The sequence below is a fragment of the Lontra canadensis genome, unplaced genomic scaffold (assembly GCF_010015895.1).
Source record: "Lontra canadensis isolate GAN:19392208 unplaced genomic scaffold, GSC_riverotter_1.0 scaffold16, whole genome shotgun sequence".
Lineage (NCBI taxonomy): Eukaryota > Metazoa > Chordata > Mammalia > Carnivora > Mustelidae > Lontra > Lontra canadensis.
The window spans coordinates 544643-570209 of record NW_022631010.1 but is presented as its reverse complement, the minus strand read 5'-3'; the positions used below and the strand labels follow the sequence as shown (position 1 = coordinate 570209).

The 25567-nt window shown below is 41.1% G+C and overlaps 1 protein-coding gene across 2 annotated transcripts in view; it reads right to left on the bottom strand.

Moving 5' to 3' along the window:
• Nucleotides 1-25567, bottom strand: part of LOC116868473 (ubiquinol-cytochrome-c reductase complex assembly factor 1) — a 96414-nt gene that overhangs the window by 32106 nt on the left and 38741 nt on the right. For both annotated transcript variants that reach the window (XM_032858798.1, XM_032858800.1), the window contains exon 7: nt 13071-13179. In XM_032858798.1, the coding sequence (XP_032714689.1) occupies nt 13071-13179 (109 nt within the window). The remainder of the gene's footprint in view (nt 1-13070; nt 13180-25567) is intronic.

Below are 25567 nucleotides of genomic sequence, written 5' to 3'. Positions count from 1 at the left end.
CACCCAGAGTGGGCCAGGCCGGCCAGAACTCCCTCCATTATGCCATACCACCCATCCCTTCTCTTTACTATAGAAAATTATAGGTGTAAATATTTATTTGGCAGTTGAGAAATATGGTAAGACTACATATTACAGAATGTTATTTCATTATAAATAAATAACAATGGGTGTCATGCTAAAATTCCAACAACTTGATACAATGCACTGAGTTGCTCAAAAAAGTTAAACATAATTTCACCGTATGACCCAGCAATTCCACTCCTAGATAATATGCCCAAGAGAACTGAAAACCTATGTTCAAACAAAAATATATACATGAGGGGCACATGGGTGGCTCAGTGGGTTAAACCCCTGCCTTTGGCTCAGGTCATGGTCTCAGGGTCCTAGGATCAAGCCCCGCATCAGGCTCTCTGCCCAGTGGGGAGCCTGCTTCCTCCTCCCTCTCTCTGCCTTCCTCTGCCTACTTGTGACCTCTGTCAAATAAATAAGTAAAATCTTAAAAAAAATATATGTACATGAATATTCACAGGAACATTATTCATAAAAGTAAAAAAAAAAAATGGAAACAACCCAAATGCCCATCAATTGATAAATGGTTAATAAAATATGGCATATCCATACATCAGACCATCCATAAAAAGGAATGAAGTATTGACACAGGCGACAACATGGATGAACCATGAAAACATGATGCTAAGTGAAAGGAGCCAGACAGAAAGGGCCACATATTATGACTCCACTTACATGAAATGCCCAGGATAGGAAAATCTATGGAGACAGAAAGTAAAGTAGTGGCTGCCAGGGGGTGGGGGGAGAGAGGAATGGCTGGAGTGACTGCTAATGGGCCCAGGGTTTCTTTCTGAGGTGATGAAAATGTTCTGGAATTAGATAGTGGTGATGGTTGCATAACACTGTCAATGTACTAAAAAAAAACCCCAAAACTTAAAATGGTGACTTTCATGGTAGATTAATTATAACTCCATTTTTTTTTTTTTAATAAAAGAGAAAAGATACAATCTCTGTCCTTTAGGAGCTAACAATTTAACTGAAGGAGTCAGGACCAACATACAGACATGCTTAAGGACTCAGAGGGTCAATAATGTGCAAGTTAGAGGAAGAAGGAAACAACACTTAAATTAAAAATCTTAATGCTTGGGTGCCTGGGTGGCTCAGTGGGTTAAGGCCTCTGCCTTCGGCTCGGGTCATGATCCCAGGGTTCTGGGATCAGGCCCTGCATCAGGCTCTCTGCTCAGCAGGGAGCCTGCTTCCCCTCCTCTCTCTCTGCCTGCCTCTCTGCTTGCTTGTCATCTCTGTCTGTCAAATAAATAATAAATAAAATCTTTTTTTAAAAAATCTTAATGCTTACGTTAGAGCCATGGTTCTGAGTGATGACCTTTTCAGGTAGTACAGACCAGTGATTAAGAGCGTGGTCTCTATGCTGTGAAGTGTGTAAGCCTGACGATTCGCAGACCTGTACCCCTGGGGCAAATAATACATTATATGTTAATAAAAAAAATAAAATAATTTTTTAAAAAAAGAGCATGCTCTCTAAAGTCTGGCAAGTTTGGGTTCCAATCCAGGCTCTCATATTTACTGTGTTAAGACTGATTAAATTATCTTTCTGGCAGGTTGGAATAATGGTCTCCCAAAAGGTTATCTACAGCCTAATTCCTGGAACCTGGGAATGTACCTTTTATGGGGAAAAAAGCACTCTGCAGCCATGTTTAGATCAGGAGTCTTCAGGTGGGGAAGTTAGTCTGGATTATCCAGGCGGGCCCTAAATGTAATCACATGTACCCGTAAAGAGGGAGGCTGGAATTGGAGTGATGTGGCCACAAGCCAAAGAATGCCAGCAGCCACCCGAAGCCGGAAAGGGCAAAGAACAGGTTCTCCCCTATAGCCTCCAGAAGGAGTACAACCCTGGTAAACCTCAATTTTGGCCTCATGAAGCTGATTTCTAGTAGTCAGAACTATGACAGAATGAATTTCTGTTGTTTTAAGCCACCAAATTTGTGCTAAGTTGCTACAGCAGCTACAGGAAACGAATCCACTAACCTCTCTGATCCTACTTGCCTTCATCTACAAAATGAGGACAGAAATACTAAGTCACAGGTAAGACTGTGTGTAAAATGTAAAATTCATATGGTGCTTATAAAGTGCCCAGGAAAGAGAGAGTTCTCGGTAAGTGTTAGCTACTCCTGGGGGTGACCTGTTTCTGCATTGTGCTGAAATCCCCAACTTTCACAGGACACCTGCCCACGCCCACACCCTACTCCCCTCAGCAAGGAGAGCAGGGAGAGCTGGCAGTTAGGAGACCCGAGTTCTGCTCTTCAGTTGGTTTCTAGCAGATTTAGTCCTCTCCTCGAGCCAGTCTCTCCGTTAGTTAAATGACTAGATCGCAGGAGAGCAGTGGACCTCTAACCGGAGGGTCTACTAAAACACAGACTGCTACAGTCTACAGCCAGAGTTTCTGATATGGCAGACTGAGGGTGAGGCCCGAAACTTGCATTTTTTTTAAAAAAAGATTTTATTTATTTATTTGACAGACAGAGATCACAAGTAGGCAGAGAGGCAGGCAGAGAGAGAAGAAGGGAAGCAGGCTCCCCGCTGAGCAGAGAGCCCGGATGCTGGCGATCCCAGAACTCTGGGATCATGACCTGAGCAGAAGGCAGAGGCTTTAATCCACTGAGCCACCCAGGCGCCCCCCCGAGACTTGCATTTTTTAGCAAGTTCCTAAGTGAGGTTGAGGTTACTGGTCTGAGACCCCACTTTTGAAAATCTCTGGTCTAGATTATTTCAAAGTTCCTTTCCAGTTTTAATAGTTTAAGACACCCCATAGATGCCAGCATTCAAATAATAAACACTGCTGTATCAGGCTGAAATAGCTTCACAACGAAGTTCTTTTCCTACGTAAAAAAGTGGGGGATGGGAAAATATGAAGTCCATGGTTAAGGACTAGTTTTAACTTCTGAACTAAGCAGAATGAAAAATCTTAAGCAATAGTGGGAACAGGAAGGGGTTGTCCCCTTATCCAACATGCTGGCCCCATTTTAATTTATCTTAATCCCACCTTTCTGCCTTTTCACCAGACCCCTCCCCCTCACGCCCTCCTCCAGAAACACATCTAGGTGTCTCCTGAATTCATTTATTGGCTTTGCCGCGCACAGTATAATACCGCCTTTGTTAGTCTACCAGCCCAGCCTCTCCGAGCACCGTGTTCAGTCTCAGTGTTCCTCTACTCTTAAAAAAACACAACCAAGGAGTCTCTGAAAAATAATTGTAAAATCAACTAAGGCAAATTCAGACGATGTGGAGACATTCAGACTCTAAATGCTGGAAAAAGAAACAAATTCAGAACATTGTTAGCATTCTCACCTGTCCTTTTTTTCCCCTTAATCTCTATTAGTCCTGTTGAGTAGGAAACCTCTGCCGGATTGGATTAGAAACTCTGAATAAAAGGGGCCTCAGGCTGGGGACTGCACTGAAGAAATGGAATGTCTCGAGACTCAAGAAAAGCTGTCCTCTTGGCCTATGGAAGTCCTTGGTAAGAAGACCAAGGAGAAGGATCCTGACATGAAGTTGATCCCCTTCCCGCACCCTGGGAGGGATCATGGTATAGTAAAGGGGACAATGGGCTGGGAATCGGCATACCCTAGTTTGGGTCCTCGTTCTGCTGTTTTGTAGCTGCTCGACCTTGGGCAAATCAATGAACTTTTCTGGGACTCCATTTTCTCACCACAGAAAATGAGCCAGTGGGACTCGATCTATAGTCCTTATTCTGAGAGGCACATCAGAAATCCTCCGGGGTGACTTTTCAAAATACATATATCTGAGCCCCTCCATATTGAGAACCATGGAACAAGAGAATCTCTGAGGTATTCAATCTAACATTCTTTTTTTTTTAAGATTTTATTTATTTATTTGACAGAGATCACAAGTAGGCAGAGAGGCAGGCAGAGAGAGAGGGGGAGGGGGAAGCAGGCTCCCTGCTGAGCAGAGAGAGAGTCCGATGTGGGGCTCAATCCCAGGACCCTGGGATCATGACCTGAGCCGAAGGCAGAGGCTTTAACCCACTGAGCCACCCAGGCGCACCTCAATCTAACATTCGAAGGTTCGTCTATTCTATAAAGTGAGAAATATAAATGATGAAAGAGCCAAGGAACCCCAGAGGCAGGGCAGGGAGAGAAAAACGAAACTTTCTCGGGGAAGAGTGGGTCAAAGAAATAGAATCCAGGTGTGATAAGAGATCATTTATTAAGTCAGTATTTGGGAGATAGTGCTGCCCAATCACTAATAATGGAAGCAAGGACCTGTGTCCACCCAAGTGCCTGAAGGGCGACCATGTCAGGCACTCTAGGTAAGACACCAGGAATTCTAGGATCCTCATCCCGTCTACTGGGCGTGACCTATACAAACCCACAACTATAGGAAGAAATTTGTGCAAAGCGCTACAGCAATACAGAGAAGGGAGTGGCCAAATATACCAATACTACGGCAGGAGGGGGGGGCGGGCAGGGGGGAGGGTGTTGCTGGGAAAAGCTTCCTGGCAGAGGTACTATCCAGCTGTGTCTTACAGTGCCAAGAAGAGGCAAGATAGGTGTTAAGGCCACTTCAGACAAAGGGAACTGCATAAACAAAAGCCCAAAAGCATAAAGGAACATGGCATACTATAGCATCAGTGAAAACCTAGCATGAGTGAAACCTGTGTTTGAGTGTGTGTGTGTGTGTGTGTGTGTCTGCACATGCATGCATGGATATCTATTAAAGAGGTCTCTTAGCAATCAGACTAGAAAGGTGAGTTGGGGCTAGAATGTAAAGATATCTTTCCTCCCCTTCCCCCTGCCCCCACCGGTTTTCACTCTGAAAAGTTTCAAACTTACTTAAAAAAATCTAAGAGCATTACAATAAAAATCTGTATAACTTTTAGATTCACAATTGTTAATATTTTTAACATTTGCTTCATCTCTCTCTATATATACATACACATGCCCTTTTATCTTTTGCTAAACAATGTGAAAATATAAAATCATTTTGGGGGTACCTGGGTGGCTCAGTAGGTTAAGCGTCTGCCTTTGGCTCAGGTCATGTTCCCCAGGGCCCTGGGATCAAGCCCCGCTTTGGGCTCTCTGCTCAGTGGGGAGCCTGCTTTTCCTTCTCCCTCTGCCTGCCTCTCTCTGCCTACTTGTGCTCTCCTTCTGTCAAGTAAATAAAAATTTTTTAAAAAGAAAATATCCATTTCATTTCTAAATACTAAACAATGTATCTTCTAAGAACATTCTCTTTTATGACTATGAACCATTCTATATACCATTGCTAAGATATCTGAATTTCATCCCTCAGATTTCTAGACAGAGGGATATCATCAGACATGGAATTTGGAAAAACCTCTGGTGATTTATATGGTGACAGAGTTCACTAGAGTGGGGCAAGTCTAGAACCAGTTAGGAGGCCATGTGCAATGAAGGAGAGATGATGAGGGTTGATATGAAGTAATGGAACAGAAGACAGAAAAAAAAAAAAATCCAAAGATATTTTGGTCAGAAAAATGACAGGACAATTTGGGTGCAGAGAATGAGGCAAGAGTTGAGAACTCTAAGAATTCCAGCTTGGAGAGGCTAGACTGATGGTGACAATGTCAGAAGTGAAACAGGAAACAGGAAGAACAGGTTCATGGAGCTATTTATCCCACCTCCTGAGTGAGATTTATTTAGGAGAACCATTAGCAACACCTGCACGGGAGGTGTGGAAAATGGCTCTGGCTGAGGCCAATGCACACAGTTCTAAGCAGTACTAGAACTATGGTACAAAAGACATCAAAGAGAACAGGGCACCATTTCAGGTACCAGAGGAATTCAAAGACAAATATGAAGTAGACCTCAGGAAACTCACAACCTATAACTGAAGGTAAAAACAGCCATGAGAGAGAGAAGCCATCATGTGCATAGACAGGAGCTTTATGCTCTATTTAATTTCAATTTCAGAAAGGTTTATAACTTCTCTTGCAGGGACAATTCCTGAAATGAAGTGAGTCCAGCATGCTGCCCAAAAGGACACAGGAACTAAGCTGTCACACGGGCATTCTGGCTGTATGCGCCCAGACAGCTGATCGGTCCCCAAACCGCCTAAAGCACACACATTCCACGCAGCCTAACCACCTCTTGAGACCTGGGGTCACGAAACTTGTGCAAAGCAAGAAATGCATCTACCAAAGATACATCTCAGCTGGACCCTGCTCAAGTTCATGAGCCAATCCCAAAATGAAACTGCTCTGCCGTCTAAGAATTTAGCCTTCTTTCAGCTAATAAATATCCACTCCAACAGCTTAGGACATGCAAAAACTTTCAAAAAGGACATCTGATATCTGGGAACAACCATGTCTTATTTTATTTTTTGTTTTTTATAAACATATAATGTATTTTTATCCCCAGGGGTACAGGTCTGTGAATCGCCGGGTTTACACACTTCACAGCACTCACCATAGCACATACCCTCCCCAATGTCCATAAACCCACCCCCCTCTCCCAACCCCCCTCCCCCCAGCAACCCTCAGTTTGTTTTATGAGATTAAGAGTCACTTATGGTTTGTCTCCCTCCCAATCCCATCTTGTTTCATTTATTCTTCTCCTACCCCCTTAACCCACCCATGCTGCATCTCCACTTCCTCATATCAGGGAGATCATAAGATAGTTGTCTTTCTCCGATTGTATGTCTTATTTTAAAGGCCTCAAGCCCAAGGAATTGCTCAGAATTTACACCCCACCGTTCTTATCGCTGGCCACAAAACTATGCCCTGAAAGTGGTCCTTGCCTTTCAAAACAATACCTATGGATGGCAGTGAATGTTAATTCTGACCTAGAGATGCAAAGTATAGCAAAATTTTTACCTCATGGTAAAACAGAGGAGTTTGAAGATTTCTGTGGGGAGGTAGGGAGAAGAAGGGAATGGTATTACAGAGGCCTGGAAGAAAATTTCCAGAAAAACTGAAGTACATATAATTCTTATTTTTACCACCCTTTATAGATTTAAAGTCTTTGTTAGTTTAGAAACATAAATGGCCTCATATATAAGTTGTTGGTTTTTTTAGTCAAATCCATTAGAAGATGTGAAAGCATGGCAAAAGAAATACTTGAGGATCAAGGAAACAATTTCTCATTTCTTTTTCTTACAATATTTAAGACTAATAGAGCAAACAAATATGCGCAGAATGAAAAGGGATGCCTCTCCACCACACTTTTTCTAATACATATAGTGGGCTTCCAGAAAAGTCCTCTGTTGTCAGTTATTTACTGGACAAGCATTCAGCCAAGGGGCAAAGATTAAGTACTTTGGAGAATACAAAGAGGGAGGGGGGGGACCCAGTCCCCAGGGAAGTTACCTGGAAAGTAATCAATACTCAGGAATAACAATGATACAAAAGAGAACCCGTAAGAGCCAGAAGAAGGGTATAGATAAATTACTAAGGTACTTCCAGCTAGGGACAACTGGGATTGGCTTCCAGTACAGGGTGGAGGGATGTAAAGGAATTGAGGCTGTGGTGTTTAGGCAACCCAGTGTTATGTACCGCGTGGGGAAAGACACAAGACCGGAAGAGCAAGGCATTCAGCTTGGCTGGACGGAAGAGTGTATGAAGCAAGGCTGGAATGTGACGTTCATTGAGTGCTTACTATGTGCCAGGCACATGTGCTAGAAGGTTTTACATATTTACAGTTCAAGAAGAGCTAGAGGAAATGAGTTTGGAAAGATAGTCTGGAGTGTGATCACAGAGGACCCTGCAAAGCAAAATGCTGGTTCTAAGAAGAAAAGTAGAATTTTACAAAGGAGTCCAGTTCAGCCCACAGCTCCTCCACCTCTTTCTAGGCCCGAGGCACCACCCCATGAGGCAGCTCTGCTAGATAGGACAGGAGACCTTGAGGTGACAGGAGGCTCATCGTTCTGGAATGGTGCTGGCAAGAAATCATCTGAAGTCCTGATGAGACAACTGGCATTCCAGGGACCACTGATAAGGATAAACTTGGAATTTCTTAATACTCCTTCCCACCTAGTCTCCAACTATTGGAAAGCTTAAACCTGCTCATTGTAAGCCACAAGGTGGAGATGTCTGGCAGGGCAGAACTGAGAGGAAGTCGTTTAGCCAGCCTAAGGTTACCATTAACACTTTGAGCCACTGCCTTGAGCTAATTTTTATGTTTGTTTTTTAAGTTTGGTTGAAATGTCACAAATGGAAAAATTAACTAAAGCACCGGGGTTAGCCACAAGACTGGACACACCTGGCTGCAAACCCAGCAAAAGAAACTTACTTCATTAGTAGGAGAGGCAGAAAGTGAAATTTACATCTGAAATGTGCCTGCACCAAGAGAAAGCACTGAGGCCAAAGGCGCTGTCTGTTTTTACAGCTGTGTCAAGTCTTAGTTCTCTACTCTTAGCAACACTCAGGAGTGAGGCAAGGGCCCAAGGAAAAATGGTCTCCAGCCTCTTCAGCTGCAACTCAGCTCACAAAGGTTTTTAAGAACCAGTTAATGAAATAAAACAAGACCAGATGAGGTGATATAATGAACTTTATTTCCACAGCTAATTTATATGTTTAAATCCCAAATAATGTTTTTTTTAAAGTCAGAACGCTCTAAATTATTGATGTGATTTTTGTAACCTCAAATTTAATACTTGCATTTTATACCAGCTTCACTAATGATATATGAGTCTGCCTTGTTTTTCACAATAGTTGGGCTCCTAAAAAGCTGGTAAAAAGCAAAAAATTTTTAATAAAAATTTCCCCACCAAATGAGACTGCAGTTCTAATTTCAAAGGAGTTCTTGAATCAAATTTCTGATTCGTCATTAATTCACAAGTGGTTCCACTCAAAGTAATTGCCTCTAAGAATTCTTTGGCATGAAAAAGATCACCACTACATTGATCAGTCTTATAAATTCTACTCTTTATATGAGTTTTCTTAAAGATGTACACCTGGGATGCCAAATTATACAAAGCAGATTTACAAATTACCACCTTCTAGTCAGATTTTCTGAGGCACCCCAATAACTCACATTTTTTTTAAAGAAACTGAAGCACAGAGGAGGAGAGACGTGGCAGCCAGGGTCAGAACCAGGCCAGACTGGCTCCCTACTACTTTCCCCAGCCGCATGTCTCTAACTTTCCCATTTCTTTAGGCTGTACACACACAGAAGACTGAGAACCCCTCTACATACACAATCACACTCTACACACATAATCACATAACAAAAGTGGTTAAAATATAATTTTCTTGCCTGTATAAAGGGTGTCTACCATGAGTTTGGAAAGGGGGTGCCGGGGAACCAAGTCAATTATAATATTAAAGCAGTACTGGTAACTCCCCAACTCTTTCAAACGTCTGTTATTTTTAAATCACCATCTTTTATTTATAGTCTTTGTAACTACACTGGGCTTGGCATTTCTCTTCATGCAGGTGAATTTACAAGTCTGTACTTGGAGAGTATTATGGATCGTCTAAAACCTTGTTATTCAAAGTGTGGCTGCCACATCCTCACCCTGCTCCACCTATGGTGCTGGCATCACCTGAAGCTTTCTAGAAATGTAGACTCTGGCTCCACCCCAACCTACTGAATCAGAATTTGCATTTTAACAAGATTCCCCAGGTGGACCACAGGCACAATAAAGTGTGAGAAACACCGATTTAACACACTTCTCAACAGGACATCATATCTAACAAAATTTAGAAAGAAAAATGGTCGGATAAAATGGAGGGAAAAAAAAAGAAAAGGAAAAACTAATTCCCACAGGGCTGTACTGATGTACACATGGACTACAAACAAATAAAGCAAGCATCATCTGTCTGATAAGTGGGCTTTAAAATACAATTTCAGAGGCTGAAAATTAATTTATTCATTCAACAAGTATTTATTCATCCAATGTTTCCTATGTAAGCAAAAACGTGTGATTAAGACTGGTCTCCTGCCTTTATAAAGCATGCAGTCAAGTGGAAGTAACATTATAAAGTAACACAGAAGGTTCAAAGTGCTGGAGATTGTGATGGAGATATTTATGGAGGTCCAAAGGAACCTGATGGTGGAGGAGGGGTAATAACTAAAATGTTCCCGTAGTTCAAGAATCAGTAACCTATGGCTCACTAAGCCATGTGGCCCATGCGGCTCTAGCAGTCTAACATTCAGGCAAGTTTAGTCAATAGTGACAAGAAAAAACAGGCTAAATAATTAGAAGAGCTACTGTGTCACTGCATGGCAGTCAGCCAAGGCTTTGGCTGGCCAGGGGGTGTCACTGGTTATCATTAAGTGATTGGGTACTAGCAGCACCACCCTATGTCCACTGGGTGCTGCCACAGAGATGGACAGTAAGTACCTGAGGGCACGTGGAACACTTAACTATAGGAATAGCTTCAAGGCTTCAAGGCTGCTGATCCACTCTGGGTAGCAAAAACAGCAGAAAGGTCTGATAGTGAAAAAAAATGAACAACGAACCAAAGAACACACTTCCAAAGACAGTCAGTACTCACTGACTCTGAAACAAATGATGATGATGATGACAGCAGCTAAAACTCTGATATATGCTATCCTCTTCTTAGAATGAACAGAAACGCCAATGGTCTACTGTCCCAGAGAAAGACATGTAAATGTCCCTGGAGACGTCTTAAAACAAACGGATGTCCACTGTGCTTCCTATACATGCAGTTCCTCCAAAGACATGAGAATTTGGAAATACCCTCTCAGTAAGAAACTATCATCTCCATGATTCAACCTCAAAGACCACAATTTTACAAACAGAGTAATTAAGCACATGATACCATTAGACAATGATATAAGAGTATGTGAAAATAATTACAATAAATACAACATAGGGGACAACCTCCCACTTAACTCCCAAGCAGCACGGGAAAAATTCTCCAAGACATATTGTTGAGTGAAAAAAAATTAAGTACATATTAATTGCATATTAGTACACAGATGATGATATCAGGTATAATCAAATAGACAGACACAAAACCAATATTATATATTTTCTGTAGATAACATAGAAGAAAGCCTTAAAAAATATACAGCAAGTGGAAACAGTAATTACCTCCTTCCAGGAATGAATGATGATTAAAGGAATTGCAGTCTTAGTTAAAACATTTGAATTTTAAAAACAATTTTAAATATGGAGATTCCTCAAAAAGTTGAAAATAGATCTACCTTACAACCCAGCAATCACACTACTTGGTATTTACCCTAAAGATACAAATGTAGTGATCCGAAGGGACACGTGCACCCGAATATTTACAGCAGCAATGTCCACAATAGCCAAACTATGGAAAGAACCTAGATGTCCATCAACAGATGAATGGATAAAGATGTGGTGTATATATACATATGTATATATATATATATATATATACACACACACATACATATAATGGAAACTATGCAGCCATCAAAAACCCCAAAATCTTGCCATTTGCAATGACGTGGATAGAACTAGAGGGTATTATGCTGAGCGAAGTAAGTCAACCAGAGAAAGACAATTATCATATGCTCTCTCTGATATGAGGAATTTGAGAGGCAGGGCAGGAGGCTGTGGAGTTAGGGAGGGAAAAAATGAAACAAGATGGGACTGGGGAGGGAGACAAACCGTAAGAGACTCTTAATCTCATGAAACAAACTGAGGGTTCCCGGGGGGGTGAAGGGAGTAGGGATAGGGTGGCTGGATTATGAACTCTAGGAAGGGTATATGCTATGGTGAGTGCCGTGAAATGTGTAAGACTGATGATTCACAGACCTGCACCCCTGGGGCAAATAATACACTAAAGCTAATAAAAAAAAAAAAAAAAAAAACTTCATGGCCTTCAAAAAAAAATAAATAAAAATAAAAAGAATTATAAAGTAAAAACATATCTAATATAGGAACACCTGGCTGGCTCAATCATTGGAGCAACTCTTGATCACAGGGTCCCAAGTTTGAGCCCCACGTTGGGTACAGAGATTACATAAAAAAAAAAAATCTTAAAAAAAAAAAACCCATATCTAATATGTATCAAGATAAAAAGCCAAGATGCAAAACTGTGTACGGTTAAGCCCATTTGTGTTATTTATAATTTGCATTTATCTAAGAAACAACTAGAAGGATACACATCAACTCTTAACAATGGTTACTTCTGGGGGGTTGGAATGGGGAAAGGACACTTGTCTTTATATTAAATAGTTTTTACTGTTTGATTTTTACTCTATGAATGTGTACGACTTTTGTAATACATATATAAACTCTGTTTACTCCTCAGTCCGTAGGGAGAATATTTTAATAGAAAAAAAAACAAATTAACCCATTTTGTGACCCCATCTGCTTTAGACAATCCTAAACTGGGAGGCAATGAGATGGGAAAAAACAAGGATTGCAATCTAGTAAAATATGGTCTAGACACAAAAATATACAATATACCCAAAGGAAGAGATTACTATTTATATAAACAACCTTATTCTAATGTTATGGTTCCATTTCCTACACTCTATGCTTTACAAACACACACACACACACACACACACACACACACTATCCCCCTTTCTCAGGTTAATTGTTAAATGTACTAATGTACATCTTCAGTGGACACCCTGCCAAATTATTCTAGGTTGTTAGTGATCAAGGCGCTTGTTTTTCAGTTCCTGAGGACAGTGCAGGCCCGATGCCAGGGTATTTCCATCAGAACAAATTTAGAGGAGGACTGGTTCAAAGACTGAATTGGTGTCAAAGGCATAGCGTCCTAAAGCTCAATTATGTGATTTCCTCCATTCAACAAATCCATCCCTCTTACCACCATTATTTGGGCTTAATAATTCCATACCCATACACATACACAGAATGTCCTCACACTAACAAACCATAATAATGTGTGCAAACACAAACTCTCCATGGCATTTCTGTCTCCACAGAGGCAGAAGCAACTCTAGCTGAATTACGACCTGACATTAGGCAGCATTACACAGAAATCTAAAAGCAAAGCCATTCTAGAACATATAAAACGTCAACTCAAGTCAGGCAATCCCTCACTGGAGTTTTCCAGGACCAGAATCTGACAGCATTTCACTTACCCCCATGACTCTGCCACGCTGCTCAACATCCTCCCACATAAAATGAACTATGATCCGACACATGTATTTCCCACTCCGGCCTTCCTGCTTCATTCGGACTAGACACATCCTGGGTGGGAAGAAGATATAAAGAGTAACTGGCTGTTTGCATTCTTTATATCATACATTTAGACTGAAGGTCAGCTCATCTGAGTAATTTCAGGAAAGAACACAGAATTAAAAAACTGTAAGTGATCTTACTTAAAAAAAACATTCATTGTGATATAACATAAATACTATAAACTACATAAATCTTTAGTGTATAGCCTGAGAAATTACGTATTATATATTATATACATATAAGCAGCACCCAGATCAAGATAATGAGATTATTCAGAGCACCTCAGAAGGTACTCTCATACATGCAAGTGACCCACATTTAGTTGTTAGAAGATAAGCAAGTCAAAATCTTTCATTTTACTGAATAAAAACAGATGCCCTACACAAGGAAAGTAATTTGCCCAACACCGCCGAGTAGTCTGTAAAGATGGGCACAGCACTGTGCCGTCCAACGCAGAAGCTACTAGCTACATGTGGCTATTGAGCACTTAAAATGTGACTAGTTCTAACTGACATGTAGCATAAGTTTAAGATTTCAAAGATTTAGTTCAATGAAAAGAATACAAATACCTCAAATTTTTTATACTGCTTACATGTTGAAATATTATTTCAGATATACGGAGTTAAATAAAACCAATTATTAAAATAAATTTCATTATTTTCTTTTTACTTTTTTAAAATGGAGCTACTAGAAACTTTTAAATTCAATATATGAGTTGCATTGTTTGTTTGACAGTACCTATTTAGAACACTGATCACAGAAAGTACTATGATTTCACCTATGTAATTATCAAAACATTTCCCCCATTAGAATATAAGTTCCACTGAAGGCAAAGATCAAGTATGGGCTGTTTGTTTTTTTTTTTTTAAGATTTTATTTATTTATTTATTTGACAGACAGAGATCGCAAGTAGGCAGAGAGGCAGGCAGAGAGAGGAAGGGAAGCAGGCTCCCCACTGAGCAGACAGCCCGATGTAGGGGTGGATCCCAGGATCCTGGGATCATGACCCAAGCCGCAGGCAGCAGCTTTAACCCACTGAGCCACCCAGGCACCCCTGGGCTGTTTTGGGTTTTTGTTTTTTTTTTAAATAACCATTGTATATCCAGAGTTAAGAATAGTAGGCATTTAATACTTATTTGCTAGATAAATAAGTGAATAAAAACAAAAAAAATAAGTGAATAAAACATCTCAGGGTTCATTTGGGCTTCCTCTCCTATACCACATTGCCTCTAATCAGTCCATAAGGGTCTCTGCTTAAGATCTTCCATAAGAATGTAAGAATTATATTATATTTTATTAATTAGTAAACATATATTATACTTAACTATGTGTAAAAATACCAACAGGGCCATTAACTTTTCAAACTAGTTCCTTATCTCACTCTTAATGAGCATCCTTATTTCTATTATCTTTCATTTAATAGTTTTTAGGTGGCTATAATAGGACTACTCACCAAAAGACATTTCCTGCTATAATTATGGCATATTGGATCTAATCCTGCCCATTAAACTCGACTAGCAATAGTAAGGTACAATGGAATGATTCCAGCCTGGCCTGCCTCAACATCTCTGTTAACAACTAAGATGGAGAAAAGAAAACATACTTATCAAATCTGCAGATGACAAGAAGCTGGGCAAGAAGACAAATATGCTGGATGACCCAACCATAAGCCAAAAATACTTCAACAGACTGTTTCAATGGGCTGAATATAACAGAATGAATTTGAACAGAGGTACACTTGAGTCTTAAAGAACTGGTACTGGTACAGGATAGGTGAGTCATGCCCATCTATGCTGTGAAAAAGCCATATAGGCTTAAGCTGACAATTAACTTCAAAAGAAGTCAAGGTGATGATGAGGTTGCCCCCCATATTAACATGATTTTAGATATAGTATTGGAAACATAATATCTTCAAAGTGAAATTTTTGTTCCATTCAGCACAGGTCAGACTCTTAGAATGCTTAGAATGCTGTCCATAGTTTTAAACGTTATATTTTAAGAAACAAGAGGATGAGATGAATCAGAAGACATGTAGCCTGGAGAAAAACAAGAGAGTTGCCTTAAATATTGTAGACAACTGATTGGACTATTTGTCCAAGAGTTAGAATCAGAACCAATGGGTAAGCCACAGAGGGAGAAAGAATTCCTCAACACGGAACACTGAAAGAAATAACTTTCTAACAGGAGAGTTTCTGAAGATTCGAATAATGGAATGAATAAGCCCAAGATGTAAAGAATTTGCCTACTTCTGAAGGGTAAACATTTTGTGAGAACTCAGCTAAGAGACTGACTATGTGGTCTTTAACATCCCTTCCAACCATGAGATTTGGGGATGCTGTGATTTTAAATTTGTAACCTCTGAACCCAGTTGGTACCTAAGAAATAACACTTTGTAACAATAAAAACAGGTCATGGAAAAAGATTTGACTACTTCGTATGACACAGGATATATTGCAAAGCAGAAACAAACTGGACGGAGAAAGTTCAACAGTCCTTTTTCATAAGATTTTTCTTAAAGTTAATCAAGTCGCTCATGTCAGCCTCTCACCTGAAAAGACACTGTGAGTTTTGATGCTCACATGTCGTCAGAGGCCAATTCATCAACAGCAAAAGTGAGGTAATGGAATTCTTCATTTATTTGAAAATTCTGTAGTTTGTTAATACACCTGCCCTCTGAGGTTTAAAAGGCACAGATTTTCTCAGACCATAAAGTATACATTATGCTATGTTCACCTCAAGTGTACCTACCATCTGTTACCGTACAATCTATTATAATACCATTGACTATATTCCCTATGATGTACCTTTTATCTCCATTACTTATTCATTCCATAAATTGGAAGCCTGTATCTTCCCACTCTGCTTCATCCATTTTATCCATTCCTCACTCTCTTCCCTCTGGGAAACATCAGTATGCTCTGTGTATTCATAAGTCTATTTCTGCTTTTTGTTTATTCATTGGTTTTTTTAGACTTCATACATAAGTGAGCTTATGTGGTATTTGTCTTTCTCTGACTTAATTAATTTAGCATCAGACCCTCTAGGTCCATCCTTATTGTCAAAAACGGTAAGATCTCATCCTTTTTAATGTCTGAGTAATATTCCAGAGGGGGGGAGGAGAGAAAGAGAGGGAGAATCTTCTTTATCCATTCATCTATTAATGGACACTTCAGTTGCTTCTAAATCTTGACTACTGTAGATAATACTGCAATAAACACAGAGGTGCATTTATCTTTTCAAATTCATGTTTTCATTTTGCGGGTAAATAGCCAGTAGTGGAATTAGTGGACCATATGGTATTCCTATTTTTAATTTTTTTAAAAGATTTTATTTATTTATTTAAGAGAGATAGAGAGAGCATGAGAAGGGGGAGGGTCAGAGGGAGAAGCAGACTCCCCGCCAAGCAGGGAGCCTGATGCAGGACTCGATCCTGGGACTCCAGGATCATGACCTGAGCCGAAGGCAGTCACTTAAACAACTGAGCCACCCAGGCACCCTCTATTTTTAATTTTTTAAGGAACCTCCGTACTGTTTTCCACAGTGGCTGTACCAATTTATATTTCCACCAACAGTGCATGAGAGTTCCTTTTTTTCCCCATATCCTCACCAACACTTGTTATTTCTTGTCTTTTTTTTTTTAAAGATTTTATTTATTTATTTGACAGAGAGAGATTACAAGTAGGCAGGGAGGCAGGCAGAGGTGGGGGGGGTGGGAAGCAGGCTCCCTGCTAAGCAGGGAGAGCCCAATGTGGGGCTCGATCCCAGGACCCCGAGATCATGATCTGAGCTGAAGACAGAGACTTTAACCTACTGAACCACCCAGGCGCCCCTATTTCTTGTCTTTTTTTATTCTAACCATTCTCACAGATATAAAGTGAAGTCTCATTGTAGTTTTGATTTGTGTTGCCCTAATGATTACTGGTGTTGAGCATCTCTCCATGTGTCTGTTGGCCATCTGTGTCTTCTTTGGAAAAATGTCTGTTCAGGTCCTCTGCCCATTTTTTAATTGGATTACTTATTTTGGGGGAGTGTTGAATCATATAAGTTCCTTATATATTTTAGACATTAACCCCATATCAGATATATCATTTGTGATTATCTTCTCTCATTTAGTAGGTTGCCTTTTCATTTTGCTGACTGTTTCCTTCACTGTGCAAAAGCTTTTTCTTTTGGTATAGTCCAGGTGTTCCCACTGTCAACACTTTATAGTTGAAGAAACTGAATCTTAGAAGAGTAACTTGCCCAGAGTTACAAACCTAGCCAAGGTGACATCTGACCCCTGATAATTTGATCCCAGGACAGTACTATTTAGCTTCCTCCTTTACTGACTAGTACAAATCTTACGGAATCCATTTACTCTATTTTCCATTTAATCCTCACAAGGGTAGTAAGTATCAAAACTAGCATCACGGGGTGCCTGGATGGCTCAGTGGGTTAAGCCTCTGCCTTCGGCTAGGGTCATGATCCCAGGGTCCTGGGATCGAGCCCCACATCAGACTCCTCAGCAGGGAGTCTGCTTCTCCCTCTGCCTGCTGCTCCCCCTGCTTGTGCTCTCTGGCAGATAAATAAAATCTTGGGGGAAAAAAAAAAAAAGAGTTATCAGGGCTTCCTGAATCACCCAGAAAAGGTTAAATTACATTGGGAGATGAAAAGAAAATGAGTGAAATAAATCCAAAATGGTACACAAAAACAAAAAAGATCTGATGATCCTAGTGTCCACTACAAAACAAAGCCAACACTTGTCACACACAGGCTCTCGCTGCACAACAATAAAGTTTGAGTCACTAAGTAAACTATATTCCACAATTGAGAATACTAGGTTTAAAGAGCAGAACAGCATAGCTCTACCTCAATTTACATTATGGGTGCATTCCTCATAATAAATATTTAAGTGTTGAGAAAACAAATTACATTTTGTTACTGATTCAACTTCATAATTTCAGAGCTCTATTGTGGGGGATGGAGGAGGGGAAAGGGGCAACACTTCCCTGCTAAAACATAATAAAGACTGTCCTTAAGAATGCAAAGTAGGGGTTCCTGGGTGGCTCAGTGGGTTAAAGCCTCTGCCTTGGGCTCAGGTCATGATCCCAGGGTCCTGGGATCTAGCCCGCTGCAGGCTCTCTTCTCAGAGGGGAGTCTGCTTCCCCCTCTCTCTGCCTGCCTCTCTGCCTACTTGTGATCTCTGTCCATCAAATAAATAAATGAAATATTTAAATTAAAAAAAAATGCAAAGTAACCTTTAAAAAAGAGATAATCTTCTGCTCAAACCTAAAACTGCCCTAAAAAGAGACTACTTTTAAAAATCTTTTTACAAAGAAAGAACCTATCAATAAAATATTCTTGTATTAAATAATGAACTTAATCATTCATTTAGTAAGTATTTACTAAGCACCTACTCTAACTATAGACTTAGTCTGTATATAGACTACTCTCTGTTTAGGAGCAATTCCAATTACCCCTCCCAAGTTTGATGATGTTCTTAAACCCACAATTTATTATTGAGGTTTTAAGCTTCGCAGTACCATCCTTGTCTCTCAGTGATTCCAGTGGCTCATAAATAATACTGATCTCCTTTACATATAAGGAAAGCAAATAGCCCAGCTAGCAAAGGAAAGAAAAAAAAAAAAAGGAGTAGTTAAGTCTTAGTCCTGGCTCCCAACTATCACTAAAAGGCAAGCACAGAGGCAGAGAAAAGGGGAAAAAGACTCACTTCACTAGGCATCTCAAAAAACAAAGGGCTAAGATGTTGTGGCAAATAATAGTGATTACTGCCATTTGTGACATCCTCTAATATCAGACCTGTCACTTGAACATGCATTTTTGGGGCACCTGGAGGCTCAGTTGGTTAAGCAACTGCCTTTAGCTCAGGTCATGATCCTGGGGACTGGGATGGAGTCCCGCATTAGGCTCCCTGCTCATCGGGGAGTCTGCTTCTCCCTCTGACCCTCCCCCTTCTCATCCTCTCTCTCTCATTCTCTCTCTCAAACAAATAAACAAAATCTTATTTAAAAAAAAAAGAAAGAAAATGCACTTTCATTCACACTCTTTCAATCATTTTTTTTAAAGATTTTATTTATTTATTTGACAGAAAGATCACAAATAGGCAGAGAGACAGACAGAGGGAGAGGGGGAAGCAGGCTCCCTGCTGAGCAGAGAGCCCGATGAGGGCTCAATCCCAGGACCCTGAGACCATGACCTGAGTGAAAGGCAGAGGCTTAACCCACTGAGCCACCCAGGTGCCCTTCTTTCAATCAATTTTAACTGTTCCCATTTCACAAAAACAAAAACAAAACTGACACTCTGAGGAAAGAAGAGAAGGAAGTAAAGAGGTTTCTTTCTCTAGATTTATAAAAATATTTCAGTGTCTCCCCATCTTAAAATAAGAAATAAAAAAATGTTTCCCCTCCATCCCACCTTCTTGATCATTTGGAAAACCTTAAAATGTAGTTCATAATTACTTGAGTAACCTAAGGTTGCTCAAAGGAAAAGAACAGAGCTGGAATGAAGCCTGAACACCCCTACTTTCCCCCAAGCCAGTGTCTCCCAGGGCAGTGTCAGTATGGGCTATCTCCCCCATTCTGTGACAGCACAGCTCCAAGAGCCTCTTCCTGCTGGATCAGACAAGGAAGAGGAGAAAGACAGCAATACTCTCTGCAAAAGTTCAAAGGAACAAGAGTCCTAGACATGCTCTGCTCCTCTCTGCCTAAACCTGGGAGGGAAGAATTCTTGTTATTCTCGACGCTGACCTCCTGCCATATATTGGCAGCTCTCAGTTCCCTGTATGACTTGCTCTGTTTGGGCCTTCCGACAATGCCAGTTGTGTTTTGGCCTTGTTTCTCCCTCATGGTGCTTTATAAGCCGCTCAGAGTGGATCAGATTTTGACTTCAATGAAGACTAGTGGGCATTCAAGGCAGGTCTGTCACTCTGGCTGCTATGAAGGAATCCCAAAGGGGACTTTCACATAGCTTGTTTCCCTTCCTCTGCCACCAGCCGAGGCCAAGGAAGCAGAGCCTGCATGCCCACACTCAAGCCTCAGCAGTGTGCTAATGAATGAGTTTATTTATTTGTGAGCTGGCATACTTACCCTTCCCCAGGGCTGTGTACATGGCTATCTCCACCTGGTTTCCTAAACTCCCTCCCCATGAAGCCTAACCTTTATGTGGGGAGTGTGGGGAGTGTGGGGAGTGTGGGGGCCACAAGATAGTCTGTGGGCAAACAGACAAGTGGGGTGAGGCACTTCCTGAAGCCATCTCACCTGACAGTGAGCCTCCTCCAAGAACTACACCTGGCCTGGGGCCTGCCTGTCAGATCCACTACAGAGGGCAAGCTCCTGGGTAGCAGGTACCAGTGCTTTTAGGTTATGCAATGTTGATAAAATGATGCTGCATAGGCCTTCGGTTTGGGTAAAAAGCCACATTTGTGAGTGTTTGAACAGAGTGACTGGCTGGGGAATGGAGAGTGAGGATGTACACATGGCCAGGCCTCAGCATATCTAGCAGGTCTAGAGCTGCTGGATGTTCCAGCGTGAGCCTACAGGCCTACAGTGACATCAAAGCTGCTGTAGCCATTTTAAAGAGCCCCCTTGCAAAGGCCGGGAGCATCTGCCAGGGCAGTTCTCTGGCTGGAGACTGGGACCAGTCTGTTTTCCAACCCCCTTCCCACCAGCGCAGTTTACTTCCTTCTCTTCTTTCCCAGAGGCTTCTTCCCCCCCACTCATAAAAATGTTCCAGTGTTTCCCCCTCTTAAAATAAAAAATAGAAAGCAAGTGTCAAAATGCTTCCTCTCTGTCCTGTTTCTCCTTCTAGTGAACATCTTTCTTAATCACTTGGAAAGTCTTAAAAAGTGGCTTACAGTTACTTCCTACCCTCCTAATAACTCCTCAAGACCCCATGTGCTCTGGTTCTAGACCCCAGAAGGCCAATGCAACTGCTTCCTTTGACCATCCCCAAGCAGTCCCCCCTTCCTCTGTGCTCCCATAAGACCTACACAGAGCACTTATCACCCTGTACTGTTTTCAGATCTACTTCTTGCCTCCCCCAGAACCCAGACAGTGAGCACCAAGAAACACAGTTTCGTACAGTTGATGGTCAGTGCTATGCTGTTCCTGTTCATGGGAAGAAGCCCCCATCCCCATGACCATCAAAAGGGGATAAAAGGGATTGCAGAAGAAACAGTTAGCTTTGGATTTGAGTCTCAGATCCTCCATTACAGATGAAAAAGCCTGTGACAAATTCCTTAAACTTGCCAAAATCATTTCCCCGTTTGTAAAATCAAATAGATCTGTGTGGTTTGTTTTTTTTTTTAAGATTTATTTATTTGAGAGAGAGTAGGCGGGGAGGGGCAGAGGGAAAAGGAGCGCGTCTGCTTGGGACATGTAAAATAAACAAAAGATAATATTAGTAAAAGGCTTAGTAATTATTACATTTATGATACACCTGACTTTAAAATAATTTTTAAAACATACAAACTGCAGAGGCACCTGGCTGGTTCAGTCGGTGAAGGATGCGACTCTGGATCTCAGGGTATAAGTTCGAGCCCCATACTGGGTGTAGAGATTACTTAAAAAAAAAAAAAAAAAAAATACAAACTGCAATTTATTCCCTGCATCCCATCTCCATCATAAGTATATTCTAATTTTATTTATTCCATTCCATTTCCTAAAATTAACCTCTGCATCTAGAAGGTATTGTAGTGTTCCACGACTAAAAGGGGAACCTCCAACAAATCTACAAATGCCAACATAAATTCCAGCTACATACATGTAACCACCAGAGAAACTTAAGAAGGAGTGGAGCTTTGCCACTCTCACCCAACCAAAAGACAGTGCCAGGACCCTTCCAAATGTTGTGTGAGCCAAGCCAGATCTGGGCCCATCAATTACTTATTGAACATTTACTGATACAAACTAAGAGGAAGACATGTAGTTGAGGGAAGAAATATCTCCTTTTCATACCTTTCCAAAAAGATAATAAAAAAAATTGTTGCGCTCAATAAATTTACCATCTATAAAGTCAATATGGTAAAATATAATAATGTTACATGATGAGTATTGTGATAGAAGTGTCTAAAATACTAAGAAAACGCAGAAGAGGAACTAATTATCGCCTTTGAAGGGTAGCGAAGGCTTCAAAGAGAAATGATATCTGAACTGGATATTGAATGAAAAACAGGAGTTTGTCAGGGGGAGAGCAGGGAGAAGGGCTTTCTGGACAGAAGAAAGCTTTGTAGAGAAGATTTGATATTTCTATTATGTAATACTATTTTATCTTGTAAAGGAGGGAGTGGTGGTGATAGTGGCACCTAGAATAGCACATGAGACTAGCAGAGGTGGCGTATTTGGTGGGATATGAATACCGTGCCAAGAAACATACTTTGTCCCGAGAATAATGGAGAATATTAAGGAGTGTGTGTGTGTACTGATCCAATTTGTATTGAGAAGACCAATGGCACGTGAAGATGGAAACTGGAGGCCAAAGACCAGTTTCCAGGTACTGTTGCCTATAATCCAGTAAAATCAATTTAATGGGTGACATCTTAAAATTTTTTTATAATGAATTCAAATGGAATAGAAAATATCAGAGACCATCTGGCATCATAAGGCCAAGTTTTAAAACTATAGTATCAGAGATGTATGTGTTCTCGGTTGTAGGGTAAAATTCATTTGTTACTGTGGTTCACGGTCAAAAAAGTTTGAGAACAGATGAAGGGATAAGGGAAAAGTCAAGGAGCTCTCCCTGGTTTCTGGTGTGGATACCTTAAGGGATTGCAATGTGACTGCCCAGGACAGGGAAGAGAGAAGGCCTGCCTTTATCAAGTCCACAGTTGGACGCAAGAAAGCCCAGAGAGCAACCTCAACAATTTTTCAGCAGCCACAGTCAATACTAATCTTGTTCGGCAGAGACAGAGGACACATCGTCACTGCGGCTGCATGCTCACGTGAATACACAACTGATAAAGGCCCTCTAGAAACTGGAAATACACAGAAAAACTTGGGAACCAGAGAAAACACACAGGATAAGGGAATCATCAACACCTCCTCTAGGGAACTAGAAATAGGTGAGAAATCCTGTCTCTATTCTAAGAGCCAACAAGGAGTCATCATCCTCAAGAACCCAAGGAAGCTTTTTGAAAAGTCCACTGCCAAGGTATTCTGTTTATTCAGGTTTACTTTTTTTTCTTAGGGGATGGGAAGGACTCTTTCTACTTTTGTAACTGCTTTCTAAGCCTCCATAGCTCTCCCTCATACTACCACCTACAGGAGGTATTTCAACCTTACACATCTCTGGCAAGTCCACTGAGTCCTGTAATACCGGACACGGCTATCCCTCAGTTATCCTCCTAGAGCTTCGGGCTAAGAGAACAGGCCTGGAAAAACATAGCTTCTCCACAGACTTGGAGTGGATCCATTCCTCCTCCTAATACCCTTCTGCCCTAGAAGAAAAAGGTTCCCCAATTCTTCTTGGAGGGTGACAGCACAATTGGGCCCCAAACTACATTTATGGCAACGCTTCCCATTAAAACTCCTGCACAAACCTGCTCTAGACACTTCAGACAAGTGGCTGTCCTCAAATACTTCATGTCCTTGAACATACATTCTGTGTTTTGCCCCTGATATTCCCTCAACCTAAAATGCCCTCCTTTTCTCTGAAAGAAATTCTACTCCCCCTTCATGGTATATCTCAATGTCACTCCTACCACAAAGCCACTCTTTATCCAATACTCTCTCCAACCACTACCACCAAATATGGATTTAGTCACACCTCCCTGTCCTTGCATCGAATCTGCTTGTGCCCTGGGCACAGCACATCTTTCAATGTCATCCGTTTCGAGCAACTGTACTTTCTGCCTGTCACCTGCTGGACTGTTTCTGAAGGCACATGCCCTTCTCTCCAAAGCCCCCAGTCCTTAACGCCCAGCGAGTTCTCAGTAAAAGTTTCCAGATTCAAACTGAAAAGCTACCACTTCATTCCACCAGAGCCTGCAGATCCTAAGAACTAAAAAGGAAGGGTGGAGGGGAGACCAAGTGTGCATTTGAGGCACACAGCCGCCCTCCCCCTACTTAACCGGTAGCAGTACTCCCCACTCCTCTGAGAAATTAGAACCAACCTCAGCAAGGAAGATGCAGCAGGCATGTCTGGAAATGGTGGCTATCTTGAAAGAACTCTTAAGTAGTTTCAAGGTTCTCCTGGCTACTATTAGTCAGGGATTGACCTTGGGATGTGGTTACAGGGATTATATATTTTATTTTGCCATCCACTCCCTCTAACTCTGATACCTCTAGCTATATGGGCAATAAAGAGTCTTTCATACCAGCTCTGAATATTATCTTTGAGCTCCTCTGGGAACAGCCTAGCCTCCTTTCAGCCCTCCCACCTTTCCAGTGAGTAATTCTGCAGTGCCACCTCTGCAGTCCTCTCCTCTTAAAAAAGTGGTTTTCCTCTCAGTATATCCAGCTGCCCTCCCTAGACCTTTCCTTAACCTTCACCATTCAGACAGAGGGTAGTCTGCCTTCTCAGCTGCCTGACTAAAAGACTGTATATTTCAAAAAAAATAGGCAGAACTGGTAAAGGTTTTGATAATTGCGGCTTCCTCTGTGGTCCCATAGGCACTACTTACTCAGATTTATTATAAAACCTAGCCATTCCAATTTATCGCTGACTATTTTAAATGTCTTATCTCCCTCATTAGACTGTGAGCTTCTTGAGAACCACTGCTAGTTCCCAGCAAACTTCCCAGGACAGAGCGTGCACTTAATGAAGTACCCGCTTAGAAAAAATAACATAAAATAAATTGCTACCTTGTGCCCCTTAGCCAATCTCAGTGACTATGGGAGTTCAGAAGGAGAAATATTTCAGAGGCGATCAAAACCAAAAAGTCTTTATATAGTAGTCAGTCCTGTGATGCAAAGCTCAGCTGAAGGGAGTCTCAAACAAGGGTCCTTTTGACAGGGCAACCATTCCCCACGTTCCTCAGATACTCACTATGGTCAAAGTAGTAAACTTAGTTCTCCAGAATTTACTTTCCCAAGATCTGGCAGTTCAGTAAATGCATTCCCCAGCCCCCACTTCAACGTCTCTCCTATATCCTTCTGACCTTTAATACTGTGTAACATTAGATGAAAAATTGATTTTTTTTGGCTACTTAATTTGCAGCTGAAGAAAAAATATACTGTTTAAGGTGTTAAATATTTTTACATGCAACAAACCTGGCATGAATTTAACCTGTATGCACATTTTAGAGGTACAGGCGTAAATGTCAGCGCTATAATTTGTTATAGGTTTCTGATGACCAGCAATGAAAATGACCACGGATTCTCACAATTCAAACCACTTTTACGTAAATGTGAACTTTCCTAAAACAGCCAAGGGAGAGAACTTTCCATCCATGCTCACAGAG